Consider the following 23957-nt stretch of genomic DNA (forward strand, 5'->3'; position numbering starts at 1 on the left):
TCCACCTCTGCATCGCACGACTTCTCTAAAAATATAATACGATTATTCAAATTAGCCCTCTGTACACTACGGTGTGGAATTCTGGGTATGGTGCTCAATTACCTATGCTGATGTCACCAATAGGGTTAGTGTATGTATCAATTGTTCTTCCTTTACAGGGCGGTGTAAACAAAAAACAGAGTGATAGTGTAACAAATTATATGGGTAACCTCTACTGTTGAGGTAACCCCCTTCAATGTTACTCTCTCTCTCTCCACTCTCTCTCTCTCCACTCTGTACTCGGGATCGACTTGGACTTTTAGGGAATTAGCTCAGACTACACACAATGTTCATGGTTAACCTGGATCATTTGGAAGTGGCCACGGAGCAGATCGAAGCTCCTGACCTCGGACCGTCCCTTCCAAAGACTGAATCCATCATTTTATTATTCCATTAAATTCTTACAAACATAAAATATACAATACTCAAATGATTGGGTGATAAAATAATCAGCACCATAAATGACTAAAACGGAAGTATTGCCGTCGCCTTAATTCAATGCAAATGATATTGACAAATATGAAAACTAGCCAAACAATGTGATCACGTCATTGTTCTTCCAACTGTCTGTAATCAGTCATTATTTGACACTGTTGATCTTTTAATAACTTAATGTTGTCATCTCAGAAGAATAATATTCGCGAAATGCAAACATTTGTTCTAAGTGTTAATTCGTGACAGCTGAGAGTTCACGGTGACCTCGCAAAACATCAAAACTTAGCGAATATCAAAAAGTTGTATTCTGTCATCCGTAACAATAGATGAGGCACTGGTGGCATTGGTATAGGTAACTTGGCTCCATTCCCATAATTCCCTACCCATATTTACAGATGTTGGTTCATAGACCCCGGCTCATTTGAATCATTTTATTTCTGTAATTTTTAGAGAAGTCACGCAATGCGGTGGACGGCGCAGGGGGGGGGGGATGAAAGTTATTTTTATTACTCTCTGGACATCAATAAATTTTAACCCGCCAGGAAAAAATCATCCTTTTCAATTTCAATAATTTTCTGTTTGTATTCCCCATTTTAAGAGATTCGGATATAGATTAACAAATTCTCGTTACCATCAAAACATCCTCAAATGAGATTAATTAGTTGGTCAAATGTCGTCCTTTCCTTTACCTCATTTGCTCTTTGCTATTTGGTTTGGATTGTGTAGGGTATGGTCCAGTTGACAGAGGCTGGTGATAGACTGTCTCATCTCGTGATAGAGCAAATGCAAGGTAAATATTCAAATGCTGATTTATTGAGTTGAATTACTAGAATTAAGTTCACAACGAATCTAAACATAAAGTGTGATTGGTGACCTAATAACCTCCTTGAACAATATGAGATCTTTTGTATAAAAAACGCCAACGTCTAAAAGTATTTCAATGACCAGAGTCAAGTCGACTGTAACTATTGTCTTTTCTTTAAAAATTAAGTCCCTCTTGCGCATGACCCAACGAATTTTGGAGTTGAGGGGAAAAAAGGAAATGAAAATAATAAACTCAAACATTTCGTTTCATAATATTAAAAACAAGCCTTTCAAAATTGTGTAGTTTATGACGTAGTAGATTAAGAGGGTGAGAATCCTTTCATCCACGTGTATGTAGCACTTTTAAGCAAACCACGTCTCAGTTAGCCGATCGTCTGCTGTGTGATTTCTTTTTTGAATTTTAAAGTATTCACAAGCTTATTTTGGTAGGGACTTTTATTGTATGTATAATTATATATTAAAGTTACCATATGGATAAGAAACAAGTATTTATTTTGGGTTTATCAATGGATGAGGATTGGGTGTTTATTTGTCATGACACAAAACAATTTTATCATTAAAGATTAATACATGTTTAAAATGTTTTGTTATTGTACGTACAATAACAAACTGTTTACACAGTTTATAGCTTATTTTTTTCAATGTATTGAATTATAACACAACATTGACTTGGTCTATTTTGTTTCACATTGTTTTTCAAGTAGTAAACCATGATAATAACATCACAAACTAAATACCCAATCCTCATCCATATGGCCAATATAATCGAAGTTATTTGGTTGCTCTACTTACATAGTACTAAAGGATTGCTAGGTAAAGTCTGTTTAGAGAGGCAACGGAAACATCACAGAATTCGAAAATATTAAATTGTTGAAATTTAACGTTGACTATCATACCTATTTAGTATATTTTTCTCATATTCATAGATGAACAAATGGTAGACGTTGGACGTTTTCATGTCGGAAGAGACGCTTTTGATTGGCACAAAGAAACTCCTATTCAGTGGCAGGGTATCAAGAAACTAATATTACTTTATGCCATTTATTTTTCGAAACAATAAAATGAAGATAACGTGTTTGTTGAGACAGCTGATTTTTGTAGTCTTGCGTTTGTCTGTAAAACATTTCAATTGGAAAATATGGTTCATTATTGGCCTATTTATCAATCCACAATTATATTTAGAAGAGTCTACCCCAGATAACTCGTGCAAACTGCTCGTGTACTAATCTGATTACAAGAATTAGCCCATGATAACTTCGACACTTATTCCGGGCCTACGTCCCCATGAAAATGGTTACTGTGGATAACTTATAATGATCTTCGGATTTTGCTTAATTGGCACCTTTTATACAGTGTTGGGACCATTACAATTCTCCCCTTCTTTCATATGTTATGTATATACTAGGGAAGACGTTTCCTACAGACGGCGTTCAGGAGATTCGTATCACCGTATTACCGCCGAAAACACTCCGCATTGCAATGCACTCGGCTGCTGGCATTGGAATTATTTTTGCCTTAATATGCCTTACCCTAAATATTGTCTACCGAAACAAAAAGTGAGTTTTCATTAATTTTTATCGTTGTTAATCTGTCATTTTGTTGAATATTCTCAGACTGGTATCTTTTTCTCATGCTTTCTTAATGTTTCCCAAGTAAACCTTAAATTTTTCCTCCGTATGGTTTCCAAATTGTCATGTTGATTTTTTTGGACACATAGAGTAATATATACTAAAGAATAAAATAAACGTTTAAGTACACTGTAAAACATAGATTTATTAACCACAACTCCAACAATTACTTTCAAATGTAAATGTGGTGTTTTTAAACGGGCACAAGCTGAGTTAATATGTGTTTGTGAATGTAATTTGTTCGGCAGATTAAAAGGTACTCACAGTATATAACTTATAAACGGTCTGATGACGTAATTTATTCACGCATCAAAAATATAAAGGAATTCCCTACTATGCAATCAACAGTTCTAACAATACCGGAACACAAATTGCAATGTTATAGAAAGTATGCATTGACAATAGAATTATACTAGGATAGTTTTATAGAAGTTTATGCAAGTATTTCCACATGAGTAAAAAGCTAATAGACTCAACTTGTGCCACTTTAAACAATGGATTTGATGTATTTAGTGATTCATTGACAATAAAAACATGTACAACTATAGGTATGCAGTATATATTCTATTACAGGCCAAGTGACATCACCAAATGCAATTTATTAATAATAATAATATCGTCTCTTTGTAGGGTCATCAAGATTTCTAGTCCTCTGTTAAACAACTTCATTGCGATTGGATGTATCCATCTCTATGTACTGATAATAATGTATGGTGTTGATACTTCAGACATGTCGTCTGTGGAATTTACTGTGCAGTGCCATGTAGGTTAATTACATTTCTATACACTTCTTCAGTTTCTCAAGCTGACATGGTTTCAAAAGATTCACAAAAAGAGGGTTGTAGGTATATATCATGGTGGTGAGGACGGATTCCACAGTTCTTCAATTCTCTTCAAACCTCGCCATATGAAGTCATGTCCCTGGTCCCTTTTGTATAATACAAGAAATTTGGGTAGTTCTCCGTCTTGTTTTCAAGGATATCGTCAATCTGTCATTTCCACATAGAGTTAACACCAATACTATTTGGCGGCCATCCTCAACTTTTAGTATATTTATGTTTAGTAATTCATTAAATGTGTTCTAATGCTTTTAGTTAAGCCTAAGTACTGGGTTTGATTATTACTGATAATTGAAACTCTTTTTTAAGTATTCCTCACACAATTACAACAAGATCGTTTTAATTTTACATGCAGCATATATTAAACCCCATCCCACCCTCTCACCCCAAAAAACAAAAAGCCCTCAAAACCTAGCTTTAATGTTGAACACATATACATATATACCGTTTCAGTTAACTGTTTTAATCTCACGGATATTTGCTCAACTCACACTGATTTGGAAAATGGTACAAGTTCCTTGTTATGTGGACTGTCGCGAAACTTACAACAAAACTAAATTGTGTATGTGTTTCTCAATCTCTTGTAGGCCGGACCTCTCCTGCTGTCGCTTGGTCTGTCGTTAGCATTTGGTGCAATCTTTATGAAGACTTACAGAGTCTTTGCGATATTCAAGATAGCTGTTGGAAAATTCAAGCAAATAGTAAGACATAATCCGATATATACTTTTTAGTAATACTAAAATTTAAAAGGGACTGTATCTCTTATTTATGTTAATGTGTTAACGGTACACACAATCGTTCGGCTTGAATCAAACGTGGAACAACATATTTGTCATAAATGTTTTACACTTTCACGACATCTTGTTATTTGAACGAAATAATTGAGAGTCGACGACTGGGACACATCCGTACGATCGAACTCGTCACGTAATTTTCGGTTTTACTTTTCATGGACACAACTACTCTGAGTTGATTCTGCGCGTACCTTTCTAAGTAACAGTGAACAAATTTAAAAAACGACGGATATTATCTGTGATGACTGACTCAAAGTTTTGGTTATTATCTTTAATTGCTAGGATATCGGTTCACTTTAAGCACCTTCTCATCTATATTTATTTTTATACATTTTTTGATATTTTACCAACATTAATTTCAAAACTATGTTTGCAGTATTTTTACTTTTAGTGTAAGTTTTCAAAGGGATAATCAAAACTTGAAGATTATATATGATGTAAACATTTATCACATTTTGTAAGAAATTAAAACTCCCAAATTTATAAGAATGGTACAAGCATTTTATAACTTTCACAAAAAGTTAAAGATATTCCTTCGACTGTGCGAGTCCAAATTGATTTCCAGAAATGGATCAAATAGTTAAGAATACAATAAATATTGTTTCTCTATGGTAAAATACTTATTTCTAACCTTAAAATTCTTCGATGTAACCTTCCCACATGACACTTTATTAATATTCCATCCATTTCTATCTGTAGCATGTTGGAGACACGAAGCTAATCTGTGGTATTGCTATCATGGTGGCACTGGACATTATTACGTCACTCTTCTGGATAATATTTGACACTATGTACAATACTACCCGATTATTACGAACAAGTGTAAGATCACCAGCAAAAGTTTTAACCGTCACAAAAATTGAATTGCATCGATACATGTATCGAGAGAGAGAGAGAGAGAGAGAGAGAGAGAGAGAGGGAGAGAGAGAGAGAGAGAGAGAGAGAGAGAGAGGGGGGGGAGTGGGGAGGGAGGGAGGGAGGGAGAGAGAGAGCACCTTTTTCAAATCAGATGACAGACGAAAATATAGTAAGGGAGATATTGACTATAAGCTGTACACACTTTATTGTTTAGTTGTCTGGTTTCCTTTTGATTTTGTGTCATTTTCTGAACCCCCTTTTGTCTATATCTATCTCTCTATCTATCTATCTACCTGTCTGTCTATGTGTCTCTGTTTCAGTCTACCCACCTACCGTCCAATCTATCTACCTACCGACCTACCTATCTATCTGTCTGCCTGCCTGTCTATCTAGCTAGCTATCCCTGCTTACCTGCCCCCCTGGTCCATCCATCCATCCATCCATCCATCAATATATGCATCCACTCATTATTTACACTTATTTTGTTTACTATGAATAACTTTCTTTAGATACATTTATCCGTATACTGTTTAAATACCCTGACTTGCCATGTCTGTTTTCCTGTCTCTTCCTTAGACTGTAACCGATGACAACGGACATGATTTTCGTTACGCCTATGTAGCAAGTAACTGCTATTCAAAGTACTCTATGATTTGGATAACTATTCTGTACGTATACAAGGCGTCTATGCTTGTCTTTGGGGTGTTCTTGGCCTGGGAAATACGTTCCGTCGAGATCAAGTCGTTAAATGAAAGTAAGAAATGACATTATTTATATCTATTTTACAGGGGGTTTGTCAAAGGGCTATGAGCCGCGCCGAGGTGACATGTTTCATTGTCTTTACCTTGCGTAAGAGAGGGTTATAGTGTAATAGGTTTGTCTGTCTGTTTATATATTGATAAGATAATTTTTATGTACTGATAATGTTGTCGGAAATATCCAATGAATATCCAATTAATATTAATGGTTAATTTGCATAAATAATGAATTTCGTTAAATAGGCAATATCTTCCGATAACAAATTTCATTATAAATCTTTTACAACAAAGCACACAGCTGCAGGTTTTTCGCAGTTTTGTTGATATAGATGTTTTATTCAAATGAATCATTTACACAGTTGGCGATTTTTAATTAGGCAATGTCTTTAAAATACAAAATTTACATATGACGAGTAGAAATGTTTATGATTGGCCATTTCGCATTATTTACCAATTAGAAGATCTATCATCACAATGTCACATAAAACGGTGAGTATATTAATGTCACCATGACTGATTCGTCATATAGATATGGTGGATACTTGGCGTCACACATGTCTGATAAATATGATTTATGTAACTTTCATAATACATTACCAATTTGCATAATGCATGACATTTATCTACGACAGATACTTGAATTATGTGCCTGTGTCGTTTTGTTCTTGATCTACTTTACAAAATGGTGAATTATATTACATACCACCGCTAATTTCAAAATGCCGTACAGCTTCTCTGTTTGATACAACTAACATGCAGATATCAAATTGATACCGAGAAAACACCGTCAAATTTGCATATGTGGCCAAAACATACACTTATCAAATATACCTTGTTACTATCCAAACAGTTTAAATCAAGAAAGATAATACAATCTAATATACAGTTTACACTATCAATATACCGTGTTTACTATCCACAAAGTTTAAATCGAGAAACGAACTAATATACAGTTTACACAATCAAATATACCTTGTTTACTATACACACAGTTTAAATAATGAAACATAATACACTATGATATACAGTTTACACTATCAATATACCGTGTTTACTATCCACAAAGTTTATATCGAGAAACGATCTAATATACAGTTTACACTATCAAATATACCTTGTCCATTATCAAGGATACAATACTTAACTGTATATCATGTAGAGAATGAACACGTTGTTACATTTTATGATAAAAGTACATGCATTTTGAAAGTCGATTATTCATATGATTCGATTTCTTATCAAATGTAATACCTTGATATGTTTTAAAGGACCATCTGACGTCTTGCTATGTTTCAATAATATAGATATGAAATAAAACTATGTGCCAAAACGGTGATTTTCTTCGTCTGTCATGTACTTCATTCTGTCCTTGCTCGACGTCGACGGGGGGGGGGGGGGGATGGGGTTGTAAAAACTTTCAGTCATTTATGTTTAGTCTTTGCTCTATAAAATCATTCAGAGTTCAATATGTCTTTCCATAGTTTAATGATGAAAATGGTATTTCAAATGTATAAAAAAATAACTACATTATAAGCAACGCCATCTCATCACACAATGTATCAAATCAATAAATCAACACATCATGAAACCAGCCAATCGACTATGGATTAGTCAATTAATCCTATTTCTGTTATCTTTCCAAACATATTGAAAACTGCCCATACAGGTTTGCTAGTACTTGCATGTCTGTATGCAACACTTTCATACCAACTGTTATTCACTTTGTAGAGGATTTTGCCTTCTGTAGTCACCCAAAATGTTATCACGTCACCAGGCGTGTAATGGTCTTCTAATTCTTCAGCTGAGTATTCAGACGGTTTATGACGAAGGCGTTCACTACAATCTGGGCGGCCAGTAGGGAGCTTTGATCTCTCAAGAGTGTTGGGATCCATGTGTGTAAACCCGAATTCGCTTGTACCATGCCAGTCATCACTTGTTTTCCAGATTTTTATTGAGATGCGCTCCGTGATATTCACTGGTCTATCGCTGAAAACCAATCCCTTATTAAAACGCCAAAGTCTGCTAGCAACAGTGCCCTCTGATTGTACTTTAACATTAGAACCGTAACACCTGGCATGGAAACGTATGGGTTTGACCTCGATTGTTATGGGCACATCTTGGATATGTCTGCCTGCTATTGATGCGAACACTTGGAATTTCTTACCAAGATTAAGCGAACGGCCACTTTGCAGAGTCATGGTACCGTCGAAGTTGTTCGCTACTTCCAGTTTTATGGGTGTTGTTTTATCACCTTCGGCGTTCAATATGACTAATTCACTGACGATCTCTTCTGATGATGAGCAAGTTATTGCATCGTCATGCCTATTTTTAGTTTCCAGTGTTAACGATACTTCTTGGTTGCATCCTATAGACGGAGGAATTACAATTTTACAACGGGATGCATCCATCACATTAAGCAGACTACCAAGGGTTTTCATTTCCTCGAAGTAACCATTTGTCGTACTGGAGGGCACGAATTCCATTTTATCGCTTTCTTCGAGGTCAAAGTCCGTCTCGACTTTCAACCAATCACGTATCTGAGATCTGACTCCCTTTAAAGATTTTGCCGTCATCAACTGCGCAGTAGGTCCATATTGTGCACTGTTGTTTATATACTCACTCGATGTAGCCAAACCATTCTCTGCACTTTCCAGTTCGTTCAGACGAACTTGAAGTGGGGTTTTCTTGGCTTCATGTTCTATCTTTATCAAATCGTAAAACCGTTTACCAGTTTCTCGAAACTGCAAAATGATACTTTCTATCCGGTCGTGTACTTTTTTCTCTTCTGCATGTACATGTTCGTCGAGTGCCGCGATGGTTTCTTTTAGTGCGGTTTTAGTTGTTTTAACTGCACTATCTTTTACCTCCATACTAGCTAGCATTTCTCTCATTTCCTTGGCATACTGTGTGGCGGCATCTTTAAAGTACCTTAGCCGATGGTCGGGCATACGGTGTTCAATCACACTGCATTCCTTACAGATAGCCTCATCACAATCATCGCAGAAATAAATTATCGGTTGATCTGGGTGTTTACTGCAATTAAGAGGGGGCTGCACCAAAACTGGGTCAGTGGACTCCGTAACTTTGTACTCATCAAGCGACATGATACGATGGGACTTTGTTGAAGGAACCTTCAGATGCGTACGAGAACAATTTCCACATAGAAACATCGAACATTCAATACACCTAACCTCGACATAACCGTCTTCACAACCAGTGCATTTTTTCGGTTCCTCCACGTTTTCAGTTGGCTGCTTGAGTTGCCCTACAACAGTGTTGAAATACAGGTTGTTCGGTAGATTGGATACGCCACCGCTGGGTACTGGGTGCGGTCTCAGGCAAATTGAACATTCCAATTTCATTAACTTGCTAGATCTCCCCATCGATTCGTCAAGACACGATTCGCAGAAACTGTGTTGACATGGTAGTATCTTGGCATTCTTATACTGTTCGAAACACATGGAACAAACAAGCAAACTCTCGTCAATTTTCTCGAAGACTGGCGCCTCTTCACTAGCCATGGTGGTATGTGAATGTACGATGAACAATAAAATGGCGATTGCAAGGGGCTATGGTTGATAGACCTTCTAAGTCACATTGCCGTAGACGCTTATTCAATCATGCATTAATACATGCCCATGCAGGTTCACAACAATATCTATAAATGTTAAGCCGCTTAGGTGGACCCGTATGTAAATGGCATGAGCTGTTGCCATGAATACATACGTCACGGTTTTCGTAGAATTGTTCAACAAATCGAAAGCAAATTGAAGCACAGAATTTTAATCATAAGCTTTTATCTTATATAAACGTACTTTACAATTCTGGTACATGATATCATCTATGCGCCAATATACAATCTTGAATTCAGATAAAATAACCGTACACAATTTAATATAGCTGGCACAAAAATCCACGTTGACCTTAATTGACCTCTTGAGTCATAGTTACTCGACCGAGCCACTCAAACATAAGCCTGTCCACGTAGCTGTCTCTGACTGTGCTAGCGCCAAACTGTTAGGGATTGCTTTAATAACTTGATAGCTCGATTTGAAAATATCCCTATAAGCTGTTTGGTCGCAATGGGGAGTGATTGCATTACATCAGACTATTTGATTATTCAAATGAGTCAGTAAGCAAATGTTATCGTGTATTAACTGTTATGAATATGTGTCGCGTTAATAGATATCTAAAATTCGTAAATTATGTTCAATGTTGGTTGACCGTGCTACCGCAATAATGAGAAGAAAATGTTCTATTTTCTTCAATCGTTATGGAAATCGTAAGAAAAATGTTGGCTTTGGTGAACATCATATGCATATTAATACATCATTTGCATAATAATGATTCTCGGTAATTGGCCAATATATTAAGCTTCATTTTGCTTTTTGAACTTTATCGAGAATCGAAAGTTTAATAGCATTTTACGAACTAAGAATATTATCTTCACCCGAGAAACAAAAACATACCAACATTCTTAACATCGTCTGATTCATCGAATATTTACATCCTAGGTAGACAAATAGTCCTATCAGTGTACGTAGTTGCACTAGTGTCGTTCATCTCTGCTCCTGTCCAGTACTTCATGGATGACAACATAACCTTTATCTATGCCTTCACTGTAATTTCAACATTCGCTGCCAATACGACTGTCCTCAGTTTGGCTTTCGTGCCAAAGGTATGTAACAATTTGCTTTCCAGTTTTTTCTAACATTTTCTACTCATTGCATTTACGTTGTTAATACCTACAGTACACGTTGTTTCATGTCTGTAATCAATATGACAATGAAGATATCCATGGTCGAGGTATTATTCGATATATCTATTATGTAGACGGACGGACGGACGGACGGACGGACGGACGGACAGACAGACAGACAGACAGACAGACAGACAGACAGACAGACAGACAGACAGACAGACAGACAGACAGACAGACAGACAGACAGACAGACAGACAGGCAGGCAGGCAGGCAGGCAGGCAGGCAGGCAGGCAGGCAGGCAGGCAGGCAGGCTGGCAGGCAGGCAGGCAGGCAGGCAGGCAGACAGACAGACAGACAGACAGACAGACAGACAGACAGACAGACAGACAGACAGACAGGCAGGCAGGCAGGCAGGCAGGCAGGCAGGCAGACGGGAGAAGCCAACGTGTATATACCTTACGTGTTTCTGTGGTGTATGGTATAGTTAAGTTAACGAACAACAATGTTGTTTAAGATATAGTTGCACCCACAGACAAGGAACATCCTTGTCTGTGCTGAACCCTACCACTACCACGTTATTACAAGTTAATACACTAGGTGTCGCTAGTAACACGTGCAGCTAACAATAGAATAAGTGTGTATCTGACTGAGGGATATACGATTGTATACAACTACGAAAACTAGTATGAACAAAGTTGTGACGAGTCAGTTCAAATTTTTATTGTCCTCTACAAAACTGTCCCATAAACCTCTACAGATGATAGCACTGAGACAAAACGAAGATAACGTGAAGATAAGTACGATGAGACAAGATACCATGCTGGATAAGGAACGCTCTGTTCGCCGACTGACTGAGGATTTGGATAAGGTAGAGTGCAATATATTTGGCATGGTGTTATGATTTTGTAAAACACATTTTGTAATAGATTGTATAGTTACTTCTTTTTATGTATATCTATAGTTCCTTGTTGCTATTTCAAGGATCACTATACACGTATCTCCTTGTTCCGGATAAAAGATATACATATAGTCTGCATAGTTTCGCTTATATTTTTGTCCTTTGTGTTTGTTTTGTTTACCCGATAGAAAGTCACCTGGCTTGCCGCACTGAAATCGATTATCCACCAGCGCTGTACCTTGTCCTCTAAAGAAGATTAATTTTGAAATTGTGTTTGTGTAAGAGTTCGTGATATTATATGGTTCGATGGTGAATCGTGGAATACACCCCTATCGCGTGTCGCAGCTCGAGGTTAAATGCCCATGTTTCAGACAGACAGACAGACAGACAGACATAGAAAGGTGGTAGAGAATTAAATACAGACAGTTCTAGAGAAAGACATTCCAGCAAACAAACAAAAGAGGCAGAAAGGAAAATGAGGGACAGTGTGTGTGTGTGTGTGTTTGTGTGTATGTGTGTATGTGTATGTATATATGACTATGTATGACTGTATGTATGTACAGTATGTATGTATGTATGTATGTATGTATGTATGTATGCCTGCCTACCTGCCTGCCTTCATGAATTTATGTATGTATGTATGTATGTATGTATGTATGTATGTATGTATGTATGTATGCCTACCTGCCTGTCTTCATGAATGTATGTATGTATGTATGTATGTATGTATGTATGTATGTATGTATGTATGTATGTATGTATGTATGCAGCTCTAGTTGAAATTCATTTTTTAGTTTGCGTTTAGGATACAGATCAAAAGACTTTTTCCATGTTCTTTGTATCGGCTAAATGTATCCAATCTCATAAATATTCGTATATATGTGGACAAGAATGCCTTCTCAAATTCTACCTTTTTTGTACTTTGTGTCAAAGTATACATGCATCAATCATTTTTTTATTAATACCGACGGTAGGTTGTCGATACGAATTCAGCCATATACGTAGCTGTTCTTGTCTTTAATACTTTTATCAATATTTTGTGTTAAAGGTTACATCAACCACCTCATATTTTGCAAGAATCCCGAAGTGTTTTGAAATATTTATGGTTTTTATAAAATTAAACAGTCATGATACAATATCAGATGTGTCATCACTAGTTGCAGCAATAATTAGAATCAGTTCACTCTGACACTGGTACATTGACACTAACATGCATAAAAACACACTGCCTCTCTTGTTTCCTTTCTCCCTCGTTCAGTCTATATCTGTCTTTCCCTGTGTATCTGGCTCTACTATCTCTCTCTCTCTCTCCCTCTCTCTCTCCTCTCTCTCTCTCTCTCTCTCTCTCTCTCTCTCTCTCTCTCTCTCTCTCTCTCTCTCTCTCTCTCTTATCGAACCTTATCCCCACTGTCAAAAGAGAGGTACGAAATTTGTACTCCTCTATTTACCTATCTATTTCAGTGTTCAAAAGTTGACAGATGACTGCTACATATTTTTCATTAAAGGGAGTGCATTGTGTCTAGATTATATCAACAGCTTGGACAACCTAACCACTTTTTGGTGTAAAGCGTACAACAACACAATCTACTTCATAATGTCCTGTGGAGTATTATTCACGGATTCCGTATTACTACCACACCAGAGTGTCTTTAGAGTTTAAGTTAGGCAGCATGGAGTTATGTTTTTTACGTCTCACGTGATATTTTTGTTAAACAAAATACAGACACTGGTGACACGCAAGCATAAAATGATACATTTTATATCACTGTGAACACAAAGCAATATCACTGTCGGATATGAAGCAAGGAAGATTCAACACGCAACACTTTATTTACTTGTGTTCATGGTGAGATAAAACGTAATGTTTCATGCGCGTTTACGTTATCAGTGTCATTTTTAGCAATGTGTGTGTGAGATGTAAACAAAACACTGTGCTGCATAGCTGAAACTCTATACAGTTTTCTGATTTGGTAGTAACACGTGTCGTTCTTATTCACGTTATTTTTTTTATCATACTTAAGATGTTAAGACAACATGTGTGTGTGTTTTGCTTTCGTTTTTGTCTGTTATTTCAAGGTTTTGTTTGTTTGTTTTTATATCATATTACTGTATATGTTTTCCTTTGGCCACGAACTCGACTAGTATGAACAAACCATTTTTGTGGTCCAGCCAGAAGTTCAAGTTATTCTTTTATATATACTTTTTTTTTCTCATTGGCGATGTGATTACTTGTTTATTTCATTTTCCTCACTTGATATGTAAATTATTTTCGACCTCTAGCAAATAAAAATAATATATATATACCATCTGAAACATTACCCGGTAACTTATGGGATATCAGTACTATTCACTCAGCGATACTTTTCTAGAATATCTAGAATACGAATTGTTTCTAAAAAGTGACGACATAAGAGGCATAAAGGTGTATACGGAAATGGTCGAGTTATCGGAAATTATATATTTCCTATTTTGCTTAAGGACTGACAAATTGCTATAACTGTAAAACTATAAAACTGTTGGTCCATGTTGGCCTCGGATCGGACCAACGGTCCAAAGTTAAATTCGCAGACTGGTGGAGGCTGAACTGTGGTAGCAAAGAACAGAGTATAATGCTGTGCTATCTGGACAACAGAACAACAATAGAGAACATGCTTTAGAGATTGATTTGTACATGAATTTTCTTCCTCGATCTAACGAGAGGATACAAGATTGTACTTGGATTTTACTTTCATTGTATCATAGATGTTACAATGTGACAAACGTAATCCTGCAAGACAGTATCAACAGCTAGGCTGTCTCGTTCTCTATTTATCTGTCTAGCTCCCTCTCTGTTTGTTTGTTTGTCTGTCTGTCTCGTCCAATGTCATATTCTTTGTCTGTTTTAATGTGCCATTGTTGAGAAATGATCTATTTTGGCGATCCTATATAGCGATGTGCTGCCTGCTTAGGGGGCAGGTTGTTACGTATTAAAACTTCTCACCACAATGCACTTCTCAAGATCTCTTTTAATAAACAAGGAATAATTATTTCTACAAAGAAAACAATAGCATTTGCCTTGTTTGGACGGCGCTATGTCAGTTCTATGCCTTAGGTACGTCGCAGTCCGATATGGGGGGGGGGGGGGGCTGTGGTGGATGCAAATATGATGAGTTGGCCTTAGGTGGCGCTATGCAAGTTATTTCTATACTTTTGAGGCGCGTTCGAGTTGCACAATTGTGATTAATCTGACGTCATTTCTGGAAACGAGGTTGTAAACGAAACGCTCAATCACGATTATGATTACTTCCATGTAAACATTTTTAAAATGTTTCACAAATTTCCTATAAATTAAATGATTTTACATCGTCAAAGTGATTACAATGATAACAAATTATTTACATCATGTTTCCGTCATTTCTATTTGCCGTCACCCACACACACGCGACCCCTCATGATTATGTTGTCCGCCATCTTGTAATCATGTCAATTACGGTTTGGGGCAAGAATATTGTGATTACCAATCATGATTGTGATTGGTAATTATCAAAGGCGAAATCATGATTGTGATTGATAATCGAACGCGAATCGCAACTCGAACGCGCCCCAGGTGCATCAAAGTTATAGAGAGACTGTAGGCGAGTATGCTATAAGTTGACCATAGATGGCGGTATTCAAGTCAGTTCTATGCCGTACGAAATGAAAGTACGAGTACTTACATGTGCACTTTATTTATAGCTGGACATAGTTTATTAAAGTTTCAAGAAGATGTTGATGTTTAACTTATATAGATCTGGGGCCCGTTCGATTTGTTTTAAACGCCAATAATTAGTGGATTAGGGGACCATATCGACAACTTTGTAAAATAATGTTTTAATAAACCGATTTCGAGATGACAATCCACATCATCAAAATCAATTGTGACCTCTCACGTCATGTCAGAGATAGCTGACCAATCAGTTTGACGGGCGTAAATCTACGTAACCCTGTTTTTCGCATACAGCCAGCCTGTGCAAGTCGAAAACAAGCACCAGTTGTGTAGCATTTTGGTAAGAGATACCATTTTGGATTTGATATATTGGGTCATGATGTACTTATTATAACAAGGGTGTGCTGTCATCTATCAACCCTTCATTGTACATATTTATGTTGAAAGTCAGTAGATATCGTTGATGATGTCATATGTATTGTCTTTCTCAATTTCGTATAATATTTGGATTATTTAGTTGGCCTTTTCTTTATTGTACATAATCCCCTCTGTTTAATATCGCGGCCTTTGTTGAAGTAATTTATTACGATTTGTGGGTCGTTTGCCAAAGTGTTTATTGCTATACTTTCGGATTTGCTAATGTTTTGTCTTGCCTTGTTAAGGGTTGCTTTACTCAATTCTACCTTCCTGGCTTCTAGATAATTCTCCATGTTTCTATTATAGGAATTGATTGGTGTCGAGTTTGGTTTCAGTGGGAAAGGATGGCTTGATGTTTGATTATTTCATACAGCATTTAATACGCATTCTGTTCATATCACGTATAAGTGTATAAAGGCTTAGTTTGTTTGGAGATGTATTGATAGATAGGCTTAACGCTTGACATCAATCAACTGGACCTAGATCTGATTTTACACTCAGATGGATCCTCACCCTTTCATCTCGAGGGAAACCAGAATCATAAACAACTTACTAAACAGCAAACAGCTAAACACCCAACACTTTATTATATAAAAAGACCTGAAAATGATAAACCAAATCAAACTGCCAGGCTTGAAACCGCCCACCGAATTCACTCAGAAATGAACAGAAACATTTAGTGCGCATTGAGATATTCAATATGAGATAAACAAATACAACAATCAGTGCTACCCTTAAAAAATCCAAGAAATAACAAAGACAATACATAAATGAACAACTTAATTGAGATCCTTGTATCGTTATTAAATGAACAATTATAATCATAAATGAAAGCATTGTCTTTAGAATACCTCATACGACTTATGATGATGTACGATGGTAATTTCGAAACGGCAGTAACACGTAGTGTGAATAATCCAGTTATGATTGACTACCTCGCTACCATGTCGTGACAGCTGTCCATAATAACACACACACACACACACACACTCACACACAGATACACACACACACAGCGGACACACACACACACACACACACACACACACACACCAGATTTGAAAATACTACGGATGAGCATTACTGGCACATCTTTGAACATATCTCATAACTTGTTAAAAGTTAAAACTTGCAATTGTCCAGAAAGAACTGTTACTACGAGTTGTTGTCGTAATAAGAGCGTTTGTCACCCAAATGACTAAAGTGTCCGTCAAACTTGAAATGAGAAAAAACTAAAAACTAAAATTTAAAAAATGAGAATTGTAACACAACCATTATATCTTAAAGATACAACTGATTTTCTGAACAAAGCAGAGAAAAACAAACTTCCTCCAAAATGTACTCTAGTCTCTGTGGATATTGGATCCATGTATATGAATATGACCCATGATGAAACTATACACTATCACTTGTCATTTTCTGGAACTGAATTGCTAGAAATAGGCAACAAATGGATATTACACACTTGGCTCCGTTATCGTGTTGACATCTTCATTATATTTACTTGAACAGAGACAACAAATCAACAATGAAACAAAGTCCACAAAACATATAAATTCGTTTAAAACTACTCAGTAACTGAAATAACATAATTCTGGACCTAGATGTCTCCAAAGGCCAAATATTCCCGATTTCAAACATTCTCGATGATGTGAAAACTCACACAGAACAAAACGACACGTTAGATTGGGTCAAAAATCATGTCACCCTAAATGTAGTGTCTTCAAATGCTTCATCGAGGATGAAACAATACGTACGATACACAAGAACCTGCAATAACAAATCATACTTTATTGCAAAACGTGACATGATAGCACATAAACTAAGAGAGGGGAGATAAAGCCAAACAGAAATTAACCAATTCTCATTCATACATGAACATGACAACAGAGCTGGATATCTTTCCAAAACAAAATATCAAAAAAATACACACAACAATATTCACTGCAATTTATAAACCTTATGTTCAAGGAAATAAAATCAGGAAAGCACAGCAAGAACATTCCCAGGAGTATAATAAGTGAAGATAAACAACCACAGCAATTATTTCCGACACCAACAAAAACTGGCATACAAAAAAGACAAAATAATCTGAAAGACAAACTTACCAATGCTATCCTCTAAAAAAACAGAAATATCAAGGACAACACATAAACCGAAAACTTAATAAAGATCCTTGTATAATTAATAAATGAACAATGATAATTATAAATGAAAGCCTAACTTGATGGAGAATACCTCAAACGACTGATTACCAGACACGCAGTTTCAAAATGGCAGTAACTCGCAATGAGAATAGTCCACATAAGATTGACTACCTGCCATATCGTGATATCATTCCATAATACCATAAACACACAAAGACAAGATTTAACAGCTTTACTGGTGCGCATTACTACGAAATCCTACATCTGTCCATTCTGGAATGCGCATCAGCACTGTTAAGTTTGGTCTTTGTGTGTACGTTATTACAGAAAGCTAAAGCTATCACGACATGGCAGGAAGTAAATCTAAAGCAGTGTGTGTGTCTATATATATATATATCTATATTATTATTATTATTATTATTATTATTATTATTATATATATATATATATATATATATATATATATATATATATTTATTTATTTATTTATACACACACACACACACACACACACACACACACACACACATATATATATATATATATATATATATATATATATATATATATATATATATATATGTATATATATGTATATATACATGTGTGTATGTGTTAGGTTAAAAGATATGCCAGGAATGCGATGGGTGACTATAATTCTATGTTTCTCCCAACGGCCTCTAAGGCAGGGTTAGAAAACAAATCACAACGTCACTTATTGTCAGATGGCAAAACTACAAACAGGTACACAAAGTGTACCTAAATGAAAATTATCGTTTCGTATAGGAAATCCAACGAGTTGGCGTGGGGTATCGGTGTAAACTTCATCGTTTGCATCTGTACAATGTAAATTGTCACGTGGCGTAGCCGATACCTCACACCAATCAGTTGGATTTTCGACTTAGACCACGAAAAAAGAATGAAAATGTTATTTTGTTTTAGAGATTCTGTGAAATTTCTGATAGAGTCGATATGGTTACTCGTCTATGTATGAATGAGTGTTGTTGATACATGGTGAGTGGATGCATAATAATGTATTATTTTTAATTAGACGCGTGTAATAAGTTAACAGTTGTAACCGAGGTGGACATTTTATAGCATTGTTCATATCGTTATTTAGTTGTCTTTCATTCAGCCAACACTAAATGAGAGTGTTGTTCTTTCCCTGTCTGAAGTCAAGATGGACGTATTTCCTGACTTATCTGATTGTGATGTGGAACGATATTCTGTTCGAAATTCGAATTGACGCCTAGTCTCCAAATTGAATCTGAAAGAGCCCTCATGCACAGTCCAAAAATAATCGGTTGTGGGGGGGGGGTTAAATCTGGCATCGGTTTAATATTGGAATCCCAAACCATGGCTTGGTAATGTGCTATGTCAATCATCTGAAGTCCGGCTCCATGTGTAGGAGGAATTATGTTCCCTTCTGCTTGCATCCTCCGGAGTCATCTCCATCTCAATTCAGCGACATTTCTCAATTGAGATCATACGATACTAATTTTCCTGATCACCTCACCAAAAGCATGAACACATAAATCCAATTCAAAAGTTTAGACCCTTATCGCAGTTTAATATGAATACTGTCCAATATTTTAATAGGCAAATTTTCTGAAACTACAGATGTGTTTTTAAACTGTTCAACTACTATTCTACGACATTATTTGTGTAGCCCTACACTTGGTGTTTTAGCCAGTCAGACATTTGGTTTTGACTTTAATAATTTTTTTTCGACGAATGTTTCGTGAATTTCATCGTTATGGCTGAAGCAATAGACCTCACTCTCCACGAGACATGCGAGACTTTGCATCGGCAATTTCTGGCTGTGACTACACATATTTCGAATGGTGATACAGTCTTGTAAACACTAAATATGATCCCTAGCTCGAAACTTCTGTTTTGATTTTTATTTCAGGGACTCATTACTTCCAATATTTGCTCGAAGGCACTTTGTTTGTGGTGATGGCCACGCTTTTGGGAATTTTGCACTGCTTACGACCGAATGTCATGTATTCCTCTAAACTTTAGTTGCCAAGAGTGACACGGTGTTATTACTATTGAAACACTTCTATAGACTATTACGATGATGTGAAAACGATTAACCGTTCTCGAAGCCATTTTTTGAGACAACAGTATGCAATTTAAAGGTGTTACCCCATATGCATAGATTTCTACTGACAGTCATTGGTCTGCGTCTGCCTCTAATTAAAATAAATTTCGTTTATTTGCTTTACACCAGACCGTCACTTTATTAAAATTGTGGCATATCGAGGAGAAGTCAATGGTGTTTTTATTTAGAGGAAATGTGTGAAAAAGATTGGAGTCATCTGCAAACAATCTGAAGTCAAAAAATGATGACGAAAATGGAATATCGTTAATGTACAACAAAACAATGCAGGGCCAAGAAGTGAGCCCTGAGGTACTCCATATGTTTAATTGGTAAATGCATCGAGTTGACATCGTCAGAACACATACTGTTGACGATTGTGTAGATAATCCTGAAACCAGAGTAGGGGTAAACCTATAATACCATCAAGCTGTTGCAACATACTGCCTGTATGTTTAAGTAGTTTATAATTGCCAATCATTGTAAAAACAAGTAAATCAAATATTACAATAAAAAGTGTCAGCAATATACCTATCAAGCTGTTAGTGATATGACAGGGTACATCAATTATTGCATTTTGATGAAATTTGAAACCTATACTGCATACTGATAACTCATTAAAACTGTTTCAATCATCTTAAATCTATGCATCATACGTTTTGTGTATTAAAACAAAGTTGATTCTCCATCGGACAATACTATCTCTGAAAACAAAATCATTCTTATGCATTTTTATCGCTTGGAGATGGTATGCAGTGTTGTAGATCAATCTGCTAATTATATGTCGCCATTTTAATTTACACGGTGCAATGTATTTTACACGTGGCAAAGTACATGGAGAATTTATGGCTAAAACCCACTACGTCATCTTTTGATATGAGTGACATATCAAGTAATCTAGCGCATTCATATGTTAAGTAGTAAACCCTCAACAGTTTGATTGATATGTAAAGTAGTAAACCCATACTTGTCTTTTTAAAAGTGCGGGTTTACAAATTAACATGTCAATATAACTGTTTAGGTTATATATTAACATATGAATATTGGTTTTAAGAATAGATGTATGAGTGAAACAATAGGTGGCACGACCAAGCGTGGTATAATTGCTGAAATTCGTGAAATCTAATTAAACAAAAAGTTCAAAATTTAGAGATGGTTTTGTCATTTCGAAGTCATTCACACTGTTAAATTATGATTATGAATTAAAAGTATCACCAACATGTACTCATACACTTACATTTTTCTACTTTTTTAAGTGACCGACCGACTAATAATTTTAAAGATGTTACGATGAGAAACATAGAATTAAGTATAGTAACCCGAAGTTGATAAACATCAAAACAATGAACACTGTTACATATACCTAGCAACAAGTCCATACTCATAGCAACAGCCAAATGAGGGTATTTATTGCAAAGATAACACCAGGGGTGGTTACACAAGTGGATAAACATCTAAAAAGGGAACGAAAATATGCCTAGCAACAAGACCATGCAACATTAAAGTGAAGGCTGTTTTCCAGAATGTTCTGGCAAATATTGTCATCTGCTCCACACCTCATCAGGTACAAATCTCTGTATAAATCATGGTTTGTTTGTTTTTACATGAGCACCTTCCTCCACATCCAGATAGATGTAGCACAGTTGCACCTTGTTACCAGTTCAACTATGGCTTGTGGAGCAGGGGGTTCCAATGGTGTTATTGGTCTGAAAGAGCCCTCATGCACAGTCCAAAAATAATCGGTTCTGGGGGGGGGGGGGGTTAAATCTGGCATCGGTGTAATATTGGAATCCCAAACCATGGCTTGGTAATGTGCTAAGTCAATCATCTGAAGTCCGGCACCATGTGTAGGAGGAATTATGTTCCCTTCTGCTTGCATCCTCCGGAGTAATCTCCACCTCAATTCAGCGACATTTCTCAATTGAGTTCATACGATACTAATTTTCCTGATCACCTCACCAAAAGCATGAACACATAAATCCAATTCAAAAGTTTGGACCCTTATCGCAGTTTAATATGAATACTGTCCAATATTTTAATAGGCAAATTTTCTGAAACTACAGATGTGTTTTTAAACTGTTCAACTACTATTCTCCGACATTATTTGTGTAGCCCTACACTTGGTGTTTTAGCCAGTCAAACATTTGGTTTTGACGTTAATAATTTTTTTTTCGACGAATGTTTCGCGAATTTCATCGTTATGGCTGAAGCAATAGACCTCACTCTCCACGAGACATGCGAGACTTTGCATCGGCAATTTCTGGCTGTGACTACATATATTTCGAATGGTGATACAGTCTTGTAAACACTAAATATGATCCCTAGCTCGAAACTTCAGTTTTGATTTTTATTTCAGGGACTCATTACTTCCAATATTTTCTCGAAGGCACTTTGTTTGTGGTGATGGCCACGCTTTTGGGAATTTTGCACTGCTTACGACCGAATGTCATGTATTCCTCTAAACTTAAGTTGCCAAGAGTGACACGGTGTTATTACTATTGAAACACTTCTATAGACTATTACGATGATGTGAAAACGATTAACCCTTCGAGAAGCCATTTTTTGAGACAACAGTATGCAATTTAAAGGTGTTACCCCATATGCGTAGATTTCTACTGACAGTCATTGGTTGCGTCTGCCTCTAATTAAAATAAATTTCGTTTATTTGCTTTACACCAGACCGTCACTTTATTAAAATTGTGGCATATCGAGGAGAAGTCAATGATGTTTTGATTTAGAGGAAATGTGTGAAAAAGATTGGAGTCATCTGCAAACAATCTGAAGTCAAAAAATGATGACGAAAATGGAATATCAGTAATGTACAACAAAAACAATGTAGGGCCAAGAAGTGAGCCCTGAGGTACTCCATATGTTATTGGTAAATGCATCGAGTTGACATCGTCAGAACACACATATTGTTGACGATTGTGTAGATAATCCTGAAACCAGAGTAGGGGTAAACCTGTAATACCATAAAGCTGTTGCAACATACTGCCTGTATGTTTAAGTAGTTTATAATTATATAAATCGTACGCCAATCATTGTAAAAACAAGTAAATCAAATATTACAATAAAAAGTGTCAGCAATATACCTATCAAGCTGTTAGTGATATGACAGGGTACATCAATTATTGCATTTTGATGAAATTTGAAACATATACTGCATACTGATAACTCATTAAAACTGTTTCAATCATCTTAAATCTATGCATCATACGTTTTGTGTATTAAAACAAAGTTGATTCTCCATCGGACAATACTATCTCTGAAAACAAAATCATTCTTATGCATTTTTATCGCTTGGAGATGGTATGCAGTGTTGTAGATCAATCTGCTAATTATATGTCGCCATTTTAATTTACACTGTGCAATGTATTTTACACGTGGCAAAGTACATGGAGAATTTATGGCTAAAACCCACTACGTCATCTTTTGATATGAGTGACATATCAAGTAACCAATAGGAAATCGACGAAAAGATTTGCACACGGACATGTGTGATGCGCTTATGCAAATGAAGTGAAATTACATTTCGTTTTAAATCATTAGCAGAACAGTCTAGTACCATTCTCATCGAACGGTACATTGAAGACACTTCGATACTGGAGAGCACCTGAGCATGATGAGGTAAGGAAAGTGTTCTCTGAATTTCATGACTTTGTTGGAAATGTTGTACAGAATATAGTATTCAAAGTGAATAAGTGACATTTTACACACATTTTAAATTTGTTCAACGTTACCGAGTTGATTTTTTAAACTTCACAGACACCTGCAGCTGTTCCGAGACATTTTCTGCGATCCGATCCGATCCCATCACACTTTCGTGT

The 23957-nt window shown here is 36.2% G+C and overlaps 1 protein-coding gene across 1 annotated transcript in view; it reads left to right on the forward strand.

Moving 5' to 3' along the window:
* LOC144440619 (gamma-aminobutyric acid type B receptor subunit 1-like) overlaps positions 1–2359 on the forward strand; it is a 9700-nt gene extending 7341 nt beyond the window's left edge. Inside the window, exons 8-9 of the mRNA XM_078130004.1 lie at positions 1201–1264; positions 2226–2359. Coding sequence (XP_077986130.1) covers positions 1201–1264; positions 2226–2359 — 198 coding nt within the window. The remainder of the gene's footprint in view (positions 1–1200; positions 1265–2225) is intronic.
* Positions 2360–23957: the final 21598 nt, after the last annotated feature.

The sequence above is a fragment of the Glandiceps talaboti genome, chromosome 10 (assembly GCF_964340395.1).
Source record: "Glandiceps talaboti chromosome 10, keGlaTala1.1, whole genome shotgun sequence".
Classification (NCBI taxonomy): Eukaryota; Metazoa; Hemichordata; class Enteropneusta; family Spengelidae; genus Glandiceps; species Glandiceps talaboti.